The 14297-nt window shown below is 38.4% G+C and overlaps 1 protein-coding gene across 1 annotated transcript in view; it reads right to left on the bottom strand.

Moving 5' to 3' along the window:
- Window positions 1-11306, bottom strand: part of LOC21399759 (serine hydroxymethyltransferase 7) — a 14058-nt gene extending 2752 nt beyond the window's left edge. The window contains exons 1-2 of the mRNA XM_010102855.2: window positions 9828-11306; window positions 8264-8663 (exon numbers count right to left, since the gene is read on the bottom strand). Of these exons, the coding sequence (XP_010101157.1) occupies window positions 8264-8663; window positions 9828-10880 (1453 nt within the window). The 5' untranslated portion in view covers window positions 10881-11306. The remainder of the gene's footprint in view (window positions 1-8263; window positions 8664-9827) is intronic.
- Window positions 11307-14297: the final 2991 nt, after the last annotated feature.

Genomic DNA, 14297 nt, shown 5'->3' with positions numbered 1-14297 from the left:
TTATAAGATTATAAGAACATATATATATATATATATATATATTATAAGAAATGCTCAGTTAATTAAAAGAATGAAAAATATATATAAGAAATACTCAGTTAATTAAGAGAATAAAATGAAACAAGTAGGTGTGAAGCCGAGAACAAGAAATTGTCAACAAGAACAAAACAAGAGAAAATGATTTCATTTAAATTAAAAAAAAATGTTAAAAAATGGAAAAGATCAAAACCAATGTAGCCAAATAAAGGCAACCGGATTGGTTGCCGTGTTCAAGAGCAAATATCTTGGGATGGGCATCTTTTAAGAGATCACAAAACCTGGATGGGACATATGGAGTTCCCGGATTTTTTATGTCAGCAGGCTGTACATAACAATACGTGCAATGCATTGAACTGAGCAGACGGAAAGACATTTTTCAAGGGACAAGCATTACAATCTTTACATGGGTCTCAGAAGGTGAATTAACAATTGAAACCAAAACTAAGCTGCACAGAATTCAGCTTGGGAGACTTGCGTACTGTGGAAAACATACAGAAAAACCAAATCAGAGACACTAACTGTTGTTTCATAAAGACAATCTGGAAGCCTTTTTTCTCTTCCATTCACTGATGAATGATACAAACTTCTGCTCTTTTTGTATTTCTCCAACACGAATTATGTGAGCCATTTGAGGCTCTGTTTAAGAATTTATTTCCACAAGCAATTGTATTGAAGTTGGTGGAAAGACTGAGGGCCGCTGAAATGTATAATGGGGAGCTGAATCACCATATTCTTATCGTTCCTTTTTCAAGGATAATTCCCATCAGTGCCCCCTGAACTTTGTGTCGCTTCCCTTGCCCCCTCAACTTTAAAAATTCACCTTACTACTCTAAATTTTGGATTCCTCTCACTTCACCATTTTGTTTCATTTTCCGTCAAAAGCAAATGGAAAAACACCATGTGCCCTTATGTGGGTGCTTCTATGAGGATAAAATCACATTTTTCCGTTTGCTTTTGATGGAAAATAAAACAGAGGGGGGTAAAGTGAAAGAAATCCAAAGTTTAGAATACTAAGGTAAGAATTTTTAAAGTTGAGGGGGCAAAGTGGGAACGACCCCAAAGTTTAGGGGGCCCGAATGGGAATTATCCTTTTTCCATGGTACGAGGGAGCATTCTTCTAATCTAGATTTTTTTTATTGCACTTGTCAGTGGCAAAACTTTATGTTGCTTAGATTAATGGCCCAACAACTATTATGAAATTAACTATTCCACCATAAATGATTTCCTAGTGTATGCATAACTATGAAACACCTAAGCTGCATACGCGCTCAGTTAAAACTCATAAATCAACCACAAGGTAAGCCTTTCTCATAAAATTTTAACCAAGACATATCTCCTACAGTGTTCGGACTTCGGACAACCAAAAATTGATGAACTTTCAATAGCAAACAAGGCCAACACATTAGTCGGCAAACAGATAGAGTAAAAAGCTTTCTATTGTTTAATAATGAGCTGAAATGCATTCTTTTAATTTTAGTCTCCAGATTGAATTTTAAAAAGTTACAGAGCTGTAGATCATAAATCACATACAACATGTTTAACAATTACGATGAGTTTTTTGAGATGATTTTTCATAAAATTTGTGTTACCCCAAACTCCTAAAGCTAAAATAACACCCTAGTTTAATCTTTAATACCATAATTAGCCTACCAAGGTACGTGGCAGCCAGAAAAAGTTTTCTGGCCTTAGAATACAAAATCAGATGCCTAAACAGTGCCCCCTTTGATAATGGTACCTATAAGCGGCTCTAAAAAGGTAGCTCTTGTTTTGTTTATACTAGCAGCATATAAAAAAAGTTCACCTACTTAAAGAAAGGTTAATAGCTCTAGAGGTCCCAAAATTTTTAAGTTTGTGACAAATTAGTCCTCAAACTAATTTTATGAGATAAAATCTCCCTAAATTAAAAATTTTAAAAATTTAAAAAAAAAAGGTGAGCAGTCTGGTTATTCCGTCATCTCGCTGTTAAAAACTAACGTTTCAGTCACCTGCAAACATGTGAGTGGACAGAATGATTGATTTACCAAATTAACCATAATGAAGGTTTATTTATGCTATTTCTTGTGTTCATTTCGTATGGATATGAACAGTTGAAATTCAAACTAGCCGAGTATTAGATAAGTGATATGCTCCTAGAATCGTGGGATAATAGCTAAGGATCTGTTGTAAGCTAATCCCTATAAATGTGTAAAGTAGTTCCTAATATCTAGGAGGTCTCTTAGGATAAGATCTTATCTTTTGCTTTTGTATAAATACCCTTCCGGTCCATTCAATTAATAATAGGAAATTCAGATTATTCCAAACTTCATGGTATCAGAGCCCTAGGTTCTCAAAACCCTAATTTCCTAGCCGTCATCTCTAGCCAACCCTCAACATGGCCGAATCCGACCAAACCTCCGGAGACTCCTCATCCTCTGTCTCTCAGAATGTTTCTTCCAACCCCCAGACCACAAATGACCATAATCTTCCCCCCTTCCCCAGCCACAAACTTAATGGACACAACTATCTTCAATGGTCTCAGACCATGATGATATTCATTAGTGGACGAAGCCGTGATGACTATATCGCCGGTGCCGCTGTCCAACCAGGCACCAGTGATCCTAAATTTAGGACATGGAGAGCAGAAAATAATATGGTCATGTCTTGGCTAATCAGTTCAATGACGACAGAAATAGGTCAGTATATCCTTCTCTACAGGACAGCCAATGAAATCTGGGATGCAGTCCGTGACACCTTCTCTAGCAGTGAAAATACTGCTGAACTTTTCCATGTGGAGAGTATCCTCCAGGACCTACGACAAGGAGATCAACCAGTAACCACCTACTTCACCACTTTGACGCGGTATTGGCAGCAGCTGGATTTATTCGAAACTCACGAGAGGAAGTGCTCGGATGACAGCAAATACTTCAAGAAAATAGAAGAGAGGAAACGCATCTTCAAATTTCTAATGGGGCTGGACAAATCTCTTGATGAAGTACGCGGACAAATTTTAGGCACCAAACCTATTCCAAGTCTTCATGAAGTGTTTTTTGAGGTACGTCGGGAGGAAAGCCGCAAGCGAATTATGATGGGACGATCCGATTCAATCCCTGATGGATCAGCCCTTGCGGCAACCCGAGAGAATCAGTCTTCGTTAGAGCCAGCCGCTCTTGCTATTCGCGGGATACCACAGAACTCTTGTCGATGACGCCCTTGGTGTGACCACTGCAAGAAGCCAGGCCACACGAAAGAAACATGTTGGAAGCTACACGGAAAACCCTCCGATTGGAAGCCAAGTCGTAACTCTGGAGATCGTGACAGCCGTGGAAATATTGCCACAGCAGAATCCGCAAGGTCTCAAAGCCAGGTTCCCTTCACTAAAGACCAACTGGAAACACTGCAACAGCTGATCAACCAGGCACAAATCTCGGCAGAAGGGTCATCACAGGGCACAAGGAATCTCGCACTCCATGTAGCCAAGTCACCGTCACCGTGGATAGTCGACTCAGGAGCCTCCGACCACATGACAGGTGATAGAATGCTATTTACAAGTTATATTCCATGTCAGGACTATCAAACAGTCCGAATAGCCAATGGTACACGTTCACAAGTGGCTGGACTTAGACTGTAACCTAATCTCTGTGAGCAAATTGACTAATGAACTCAACTGCGAGACTAAGTTTTTTGCTAAATCTTGTGTTTTTCAGGACTTGAGTTCGGGGAAGATGATTGGCAGTGCTGACCTATGTGCAGGCTTGTACCTTCTCAACTCAGCCACCACCTCAGTTTGCTCCCAGGCCAATAAAACAGATGTCAGCCCACAATGTTGGTCTACCAATAGTCTAGAATCCATGAGTCACACAAATAAAGATAGTGCAATCTTAATGTGGCACTATAGGTTAGGTCATCCAAATTTCATGTACTTGAAACACTTGTTTCCATCATTATTCATCAATAAAAATCCCAAGTTTCTTCAATGTGATATTTGCCAGTTATCTAAACACACCCGAAGCACTTACTCACCCCGTCCATACAAACCAACTCATCCATTCTCCCTCATCCACGGTGATATTTGGGGGCCAAACAAAATTCCAAATATCACCGGAGCAAGATGGTTTCTACTATTAATAGATGATCATACCCGTATAAGTTGGACATTCCTCATGAAAGACAAGTCAGAAACCAGCCAAATATTCAAAAACTTCCATAAGATGATCCAAACACAATTTCAAACAAACATCCAAATCTTCAAAACAGATAATGCCCGGGATTTCTTCAATTCCATCCTTGGTCCCTACCTCACATCCTATGGCATTGTTCATCAAAGTTCATGCGTAGATACCCCACAACAAAATGGGGTGGCTGAACGCAAAAATCGACATATCCTAGAGGTGGCCCGATCCTAACTATTTCAATCCAATGTTCCCAAAAAATTCAGGGGTAAAGCAGTCCTCACTGCCACCTATTCATAAATAGGATGCCCTCACGTATACTCACATTCAAAACCCCATTGGAAACTCTCCTAAAGTGCTACCCAAAATCACATTTGATCACACAAGTTCCCCTCAAAATTTTTGGATGGACTGCATTCATTCATATTCATTCTCATAATCGTAGTAAACTTGATGAAAGAGCACTCAAGTGCATCTTCATGGGGTATTCATCAAACAAAAAGGGACACAAATGTTTTTCACCTACCACAAACAAATTCTATCATATGATGGACATCACCTTCTTTGAAAACAAACCTTACTTCTCCAATTTCGAGCTTCAGGGGGAGATTAGCACACATGAACCACAAAATTGGGACTGGACTTCCCTCATTGACTATGGCTCACTTTCTCCCACTCTCTCTGGCCTACCTGATCCGAACATATCCTCATCAAGTCCAGAAAGCTCTCGGCCAAGTCCACCTCCTCCTCGGCCAAACATGTCTCCTCCACCAAGTCCATCTTCAGCCAATTCAATTCCATATCCCAATCATCTCACTCTTCCTAATGATGCCATAAAAGTATTTATCCGAAGAAAGCACTTGCCTGAACAAGGTCAGCAACATCATGACCCAATCCCGAGTTCAAGAAATTCTGAGACAACACAAGGTAAAGTGGATCTTAGTATGCAAATTGACGGTGAATATACAGAGAAGCCCGCGGAACAACACTCAGACTTAGAGCTGCCCATTGCTCAGAGAAAAGGAGTCCGGTCATGCACTAAGCATCCCATCTGTAATCACCTGACCTATGCAAACCTGTCCCAAAAGTTCAGGGCATTTGTGACAGCTCTCGACAAAATTCAGATCCCAACAACAGTTCAAGAAGCCCTACAAGTCCCGGAATGGCGAGCGGCAACCTTGGAAGAGTACAGTGCACTTGAAAAGAATGGAACATGGAGTCTAACACCTTTACCGCCGGGAAAGCATACGGTTGGATGCAAATGGATTTTTTCAGTCAAACAAAAGGCAGACGGAAGAATAGACAGATTCAAGGCACGATTAGTGGCAAAAGGATTCACACAGTCATACGGAATTGACTATCAGGAGACATTTGCACCTGTAGCCAAATTCAATACGGTACGTGTTCTACTATCTATTGCCGTAAACCAAGATTGGCCACTGCTCCAATTAGATGTGAAAAACGCATTCCTGAATGGAGATCTAGTCGAAGAAGTGTATATGGATATCCCTCCTGGGTTCGAGGATGATCACACAAAGGGAAAGGTATGCAAGCTCAGAAAGTCACTGTATGGGCTTAAACAATCGCCCCGAGTATGGTTCGACAGATTCACAAAAGTACTAAAACTTGATGGCTACACTCAATCTCAGGCCGACCACACTTTTTTCATCAAACACTATACCGGCAACAAGGTAATAATCCAATCGTGTATGTCGATGACATAGTACTCACAGGGAATCATGAAGAAGAAATACGGAGACTCAAGGCCCTCCTTTCCAAAGAATTTGAAATCAAGGACTTGGGACTCCTAAGATATTTCCTGGGAATGGAGGTAGCAAGATCAAGCAAAGGGATTTCAGTCTCTCAACGCAAGTATGTGCTAGATCTACTACAAGAAACCGGCATGAGTGGATGCCGACCAGCTGAAACCCCCATGGATCCCAACACGAAATTAAAACCTCGGACTGAAGAAAAATCAGTGGATACAGGGCAGTATCAACGCTTGGTAGGAAGACTAATCTACCTCACTCACACACGCCCGGACATAAGCTTTGCCGTAAGCCGTGTCAGTCAATTCCTAAACAATCCATCCGAAGATCATATGGAGGCAGTAACTCGCATTCTCAGGTTCCTTAAAAGGGATCCAGGGAAGGGACTATTATTCAAGAAGACAGCCAATCGGCTCTTAGAAATCTACACAGATGCAGATTGGGCAGGGTCTCCAAGCGACCGAAAGTCCACTTTAGGGTATTGCTCCTACGTCTGGGGAAATTTGGTCACATGGCGCAGCAAGAAGCAGCCAGTGGTAGCCCGCAGCAGTGCCGAGGCAGAGTTTAGGGCTTTAGCCCAGGGCATTTGCGAGGGAATATGGCTAAAACGACTACTGGATGAACTCAAAATTGCCATCTCAGGACCAATCCAGATGATGTGTGACAACCAATCAGCCATAGCAATTGCCAAGAATCCCGTCCACCATGACAGGATGAAACACGTGGAGATTGACAGACACTTCATCAGTGAGAAAATAGAAGGCAATATCATATCACTGAGTCATGTTCCATCATAACATCAAGTTGCAGACATTCTTACAAAGTCCCTCTTCAGGCCCAACTTCACAGAACTGAGCTCTAAGCTAGGTCTAATGAGTATATACCGCCTAGTTTGAGGGGGAGTGTTGAAATTCAAACTAGCCGAGTATTAGATAAGTGATAGGCTCCTAGAATCGTGGGATAATAGCTAAGGATCTGTTGTAAGCTAATCCCTATAAATGTGTAAAGTAGTTCCTAATATCTAGGAGGTCTCTTAGGATAAGATCTTATCTTTTGCTTTTGTATAAATACCCTTCCGGTCCATTCAATTAATAAGAGGAAATTCAGATTATTCCAAACTTCAAAAAACACACACACAAGGAACCCCAATGTTCAATCTAACTCGGGAGGCAAACACTACAAACGCCCAAGTATCAAAATCAAAAAGAAAAATCAAGAAAAAGATTGTTTAGTCCATTTTGCCTCGTTCATTTTGCTGAATCGAGTTTTCAATTCTAATTTTACTACAGTTAAAAACTCTCACAAAAAGTCACATATAACTTTTTCTGCTACAGTTAAAAGCTCTCACATAAACTCACATCTCAACTCGAATTGAAAACACGAATCGGCGAACTGAATGAGACCATAAACTCTCCAAGCACTTATATTTTCTTCCCACCGCATAAAAGACAAATCAACAAACAACAAAAGCAAAAACCCATTCTCTCCCAAGAACCAAGACCTTTAATTTCTTCAGTTCTAGTTCCACCGATTCTTCCTTCTCCTTGTGTAGCAGAGATGAAGGTGTTCTTCAATCTCATCTCTCAAGTCTATAATTATTTGTCTAAACCCAGAAAAAGAAAAGAAAAAAAAAAAAAAAGAAACTTCCTTGCTTGACGATTTCATCAGCTAGAGAAGCATTCCCAGAGTTCGCATCAGCCCATGAGGTGCTCCTTGAGCATAGCTCCACATAATCACAAAATCTACACCTACAGAGACCATAGCCCTGTTGCTTCTGCAATTTTTGCCCTCTTCTTCCCCCAAATTTCTCTGCCCTAAGCACTAAATCCTCCTCAAAGGCGGGCCCCAATTCTGGGAAGAAGTTATGCCATTTTTACCCCAACATCTACCCACGTGCATTGCATGTGATGGAACCCATGACGTTTTAACGCCGAGATGACGGAATACATAGACTTGCTACTTTTTTCAAATTCAAGGAGATTTTAGCTCATAAAATTAGTTTCAGGACTAATTTGTCACAAACTTAAAACGTTTAGGGACCTCTAGAGCTATTAACCCTAAAAGAAATCCCCATTCTCAAATCAAAGAAACAAAAATCTATTCAACCATCATTACAACCAAACAATGTGCCGCAAGTTTCCCAGACACATTCAAAATCTAAAAGAAACTGACCCGAGAAAAACCAGGAAACAAAAGTCACAGCATTTCCAGGAAGTGCACAAATTGGAACAGAATGAAGATAGCTGATTTTTTATATTAAAAATGTAAAGGAAATACGTAAAACATGCAATAAAGATAATATTGTACCTGTTAATCCTAAAGGCCTAAGGTCCCAGAGTAGCAAATGGTTGTCTGTTCCTCCAGTCACCAGCCGGCATTTTCTTCTCAACAAAGCAGAAGCTAGTGCCTGGGCATTTTTCTTCACCTGGTGCATATATGCCTTGTACACAGGAGTAGCCACTTGTTTTAGAGCAATGGCAAGAGCAGCAATGTGGTTATTGTGTGGTCCACCTTGCAAAGCTGGAAAAACAGCAAAATTTATCTTCTCCTCAAAGTCATAGTTTTCACTTTCATCTCCTAAAACTGCCCCCCTTTTCCTTGGCTTAGCCCCCTTCCTGTAAAAAATTATGCCTCCTCTGGGACCTCGAAGACTTTTATGAGTAGTTGAAGTAACAATGTCACAGTAATCAAAAGGATTGTCACATGCCTATTACGAAGCAGATCAAAAGTTACTAAGAAAACATTAAATTGGAAAGCAGGAACTTTGCTAGCTGGCTAGCTTACAGCAGTGGACTTCAAATTTCCAAACTAAATTGTATAATGAAAACTTAAAAGCATGAGAAAATTCAGTTTTTTCACAATATTAACTAGCACGGTAACACCATAAAACAAATCAGGCAAACAGAAATGATAGCAAAATGCTACAAGTTTATTCTTCCACAGACATCCAATCAAACCCAATTAAACACCGTAACATGCATCACACAACCTATTGATAAAATTCCCTACTGCAATCTAAAAATCACGGACGAGTAAGATGATCAGAAAACTACCAGTTAATACAAGGTAGATCATATACTTCCAGCACATGCACACAAATACCAATGTCAATTGATCTTAAGAGCAGGAGAAAATAAGTGTTTTAGCTGCAATGGAGTTGATCATCTTTTTTATATTTGTGTTAATACCATACAGAAAATATTTATTTTATGTATGAGAAGCAATACACTGCTACGGTGCTAACTATACAACAGGCTATATCAACTAGGTCAATACGCAAAACGCCATAACTCATCTAGATTCTAGGGTGACACATAAATAACTCCTCCAATACACATTTAGTCGATATACACCACTTAAAATACAATTCTCCCCTACAAACAAATCAACTTAACCCTCTGTCATATAACTTATAAACCAATAACACGTAAAAGAATATCGTTTTTTTGATATCTTGATCTTGAAAAATGCTTTGTTTTCCACGTGATGTGCACTATATCCCAGACATTGTTAGTAGCTATTAAATTTTTAATCAGAGCAATACTTTTGAGGCAAATAGACTAGAAATTAAAAGAGGGACCCACAACAAAAATGAAGAGAGAATCCCTATGATACTGAATATTAACTATTTCACCAATACTCCTCTTCTATAACTAACATGGAGCCAAATGCCATTAGTTTTCCATTAGTTTTTAAAATGCAATAACACAGACACTGCCATTAGCAAAAATCATAGACACCGCCATTGTAATTGCCTAGCAAAATCTGTGGTGCATAGAATCAAATATCAGGTTTAAACTCTCAAAGCAATAGGATGACTATACAAGAAATTTCATATCATGAAGAGTCAAAAGACTAGCAAAATCCACACCTTGGCTGCAACAAAACCACTGATTTGAGCCATATCACACATTAGAACTGCTCCGCACTTGTCGGCAATAATCCTAAACCTCGCATAATCCCATTCGCGGGGATAAGAGCTCCCACCACAAATAAGAATCTTCGGACGAAAATCAAGTGCCCTCTCCTCAAGCTTGTCATAGTCAATAAGACCGGTTAAAGGGTTCACCTTATAAGGCAAACTCTCAAAGAAAATCGAAGCCCCAGAAACCTTCCTCCCATTCGGAGTATAGTATCCATGGCTGGTGTTCCCTCCTGATGGCGTATCCAAACCCATGATACGATCACCAGGCAACAGCAACCCCGTGTACACTGCAAAATTTGCCGAGGTACACGAGTAAGGTTGAACATTCACTCCCCAATTTTCCGAATCAAGATTGAACGCAGCCAATGCACGCTCCCAACAGAGGGTTTCAATCTCATCAATGTACTGATTCCCGCCGTAATACCGAGCGCCAGGCATTCCCTCCGAGTACTTATTGGTCAAATGGCTTCCGAGGGCTTGCATAACAGCCTTACATACAAAATTCTCCGAGGCAATGAGCTCAATTCCCTTAAATTGCCTCTTCTTCTCCTTCTCCATGATCTCAAACACGTCACGATCGGCAACCTCCAGCGGCTGGTTGCCCCACATCCGAACCGCAGCGTTCCTCGCCTCAAGATCAGGCCCAAAGGAGACCCGCTTAGGAAAACCGGTGGTACACGACGAAGACGACGATTCGCTGTCCCTTCTCCGCTTCAAGCACATGGAGTGCCCCAAAATCCTAAACTCCTCGACCTCCCTATCATCCTCGTCGTTATCGACGGGTTCAGTCCTCTCCGAATTTCCATTCTCCGTCCTCATACCATGCTCCGCCTGCGGCTCCAACAACTGAAGCGGCACTGGCGTAACCGAGTAGTGGTCGCGCAGGCTCGAGTCCAGCTGAAGAAAGATAGAATCATCGGCGATTTGCGTTTTTGTCGGCGGCGACGCTTGCGATGAAAACCCTAGCGATAGGGTCGACCGAGGGTGGGACAAGTCCATGGCGAGGATCAAAAATCCAACCCTAACCAGACTGCGACGACGGTGATTATATATATATATATATATATATATATATATATATATGTATGTATGTATGTATATAAATAGGTGAATAAAAGTGCGGAATTAGGGTTGAGAACAGCAGTAACAGCAGCAGAAACAGCGACAAGGGAGCTTGAACAAGGAGCAGTAGCAGTACTTGAAGAAATTGGAGTTGGAAGAGGATGAAGACGAAGCTTCCATGGAAGGGATTATTATGAGTTACAAGCCCTAACCCTAACTCTGCGCCACGGCAGATGCAGAGAAAGAAGAAGACGGCGGATTTCTATAAAATCATTGATTGGTGGAAGAAGAGGAGAGAAGAGGGACGTCGTCGAGATATTAGCTGGCTCTGGCTGTGATATTTTACTGTTTTGGTGGTGGGGAACTTATTGCGAAACGAGAATCCACCGGGTCTTAAGTTGCAATGTATATGTTTGTGTTTGTGGGCTAAATTATCAACCGGGCCGAAAATTTAGGAACTTGTAATCCCGTTTATTTTATCGATTTAAGTTTAAAATTTAAATTTTATTATAGTAAAATATTCTCATAATCATATTTAATTTTTTTATTATAATACAAAACTCTCGTATAAAGTCGCATCTCAATTCGAATTAAAAAATTAAATCAGCAAAATAAACAGGCCCAATCTAATATACTAAGAAATCTTAGAAAATAAGAAGAGTCTCTAGAGATCAAATTTTTTTAACCATTAAATTTATGTATTTTTTTATTTTTACGTGATTTTATGTAAATTTAATAGACAAAAAATTAAACCTATCGATATTTTAGCCTAAGAATGTCCTAAATACTAGAAAATAAGCCTACATTCAAATTTTATATTAATAAATAACCAATTTACTAATGTATAAAAATTTGTATGTATTTTTACGTTTTGAATCTTTTATTTTTTAATTTTACCTGTTTTCATCTTTTTTCTTTAGATCTTTTTTCCTCTTATTTCTCTATCTGTCGTCCGTGAATTTGCTTGTATCTCTCTCATTGTCATTGTCCTTTCTACCGTATAAATTTAAGATTTACAAAATAACAAAAATTGTGTTTCTTTGTAAATTACTTTAAATTAAGAATTCACCATCAAAACACAATTTTCATTATCGTGACTATCAGAACACAGATTGTGTTATTTATAAATTTTAGATTTATAATGTAAATTTAGAATTTACCATTAGAACACAATTTTTCTTATTTCGTAAATCATCGAATTACCATTAAAATAAATATTGTGTGATTCATAAATCCTGAAATTACCATCAAAACACAATTTATTTCATTCGTAAATTCAAGATTTACAAGCAAATATAAGATTTACAATCAGAATACATGTTGTGTTTATTAGTAAATTTTACATTCAAAGTGTAAATCTAGGATTTACTATAACTTGTTTATATTTACTTAACTAATATAAGATAAACATTTTGTAGTTCTGCTCGTAAATCCAGAATTTATCATCATAGATTGTGTTCTTCATAAATCCTATATTTACGTACCATCAGAACACATTTTTTATTCTTTCGTAAATCATGGATTTACATGATAAATTTAGAATTTACTATCAGAACGCATATTATATTTATTCGTATTTTCAGGATTTACAGTGTAGAAAGATAAGAGATAGAGATAGCGTGAAGAGAGAGCCAATGTAAATTTTAAGATTTTATTTTCCTTTTTAAGTAGAGGCATTTTTAGAATATTAATTTAATGTAAATTCTGATTTACACCTATTAGGCCTATTTAATAACTAATTATAAACCTTAACCTATTTATTTCTATTTATTTCTGTTGCCTTTTTAGTCATTCTTATTTCCCTAGTTTATTCGCCCATAAGAGGAGTAAATATGGGTCAGCTAAACCTATCGGTCTTCAATCTGATCCATCTCAAATCTTCGGGCGGGGTTAAGCCTAGGTTTATGGCCCACAAGACAGGCCAGGTTTTGTATCTTTGTTACTATTTTACATTATAGAAAAAATACATGAAATAATAGTTTTGCTACATGTATTTGAATGTATAGTATTTTTTTAAAAATGCCGATAAATTATAGTGTTGCACTCTTAATCTACATAATTATTTGTCTAAAACTCCAAATAGCTCTCGTCAATGACATATTATAATGTGTATCATCCTTTATGGTATCCATAATAGGTTTAAAGACAAGTTTTGTTTTACCTTCCTAATTATATTTACCTCATATTCGATCATCACTTTATTAGAGTAACTACTATTCATACTAATACAAATTTATAAAACCATTAGATGTAACACGAAGTCGTCTAATGGTAAGCACGAGATTACAAAGTCTCTTGTCTCTCCTAAATTCTACGATCTCAAATTTCTTCTTCATTCACTTGGGCAAGTCTCTCTTTTGTGATCTCCCAAATTCTTCCGCTTTGTTAGGGTTTAGTCTCTCTTCTATTTTTTGGACAATTTTCTCATATTCTTCTCGGATCTTCAAATTCCTCCTCCGATGATGACTTTTTTTTTGTTCCTTTGTTATGAATTTTTGGGGAAGATGACTTCTCCTTCTTCTTTTTCATTGCTTATATTTTTTCGTCTTCTTTTTCTAAATTTGTGAATTCTTTTTTTGAGGACTTGTTTAAGTCATAAGATGATTTAGATTATAGAGGTCGGATTCTATAATTAAATTTGTTTAGAGGGTCATTGGCCGCTCCCGAGTGTCAATCGCATTAGTGAGTTAATTCGGGTCGATTTGAGTCAATAGAGCACTAGAACGAGAACGTAAAATGCGGAAAAATAAAGGAACACATGACTTTATAGTGGTTCTCCTGATAATGCAGGGTACGTCGACTGTAGGACTCCGGGGGTTTCACTATCTCTTGTAAAAAGTACAATTACAATTGAGAATGGAGAATAAGGAGAGAAAAAGAAGGAGGGGTTTTAGAAAGAGAATCTAGAAAGTGAGTCTGGATGTGATGTGAGAGTTCAAAGATATCCTAATTCGTGATCTCCATCCCCTATTTATAAGATAAGGTATTCTTATTTCATTTTCTCTTAGGTTTGATAGTTTCCCTTTTCCTTAGTTGACTTTCCCTTTCCTTCTTTCCATATTATATATTTTCTCATATATATTGATCATATTCGTGTCTTTAATGTAAGATTTGACTGAGATAATCTTCATGGCCTCCAAGAAATCTTCTTTTCTTAAATATCGATGGTAGTCCCTACATTCTTTTGATCGTCAGTCTTCTCGAGTCATCTCGAGTCGATCTGGTCTCCAGTTGATTTCAATCGATTTGAGTTGACATTTTTCTCCAAATATTATCCACGTGTAGGGTGATAATCGTGGTGCTGATTTTGATCATAACAGAGATTATATGTCTTTTTTTATTAAAAAAGATTTT

Source organism: Morus notabilis, unplaced genomic scaffold, assembly GCF_000414095.1.
Source record: "Morus notabilis unplaced genomic scaffold, ASM41409v2 Scaffold1285, whole genome shotgun sequence".
Taxonomy (NCBI): Eukaryota; Viridiplantae; Streptophyta; class Magnoliopsida; order Rosales; family Moraceae; genus Morus; species Morus notabilis.
The sequence above is the reverse complement of the archived record's forward strand: the minus strand, read 5'-3'. Positions and strand labels throughout refer to the sequence as shown.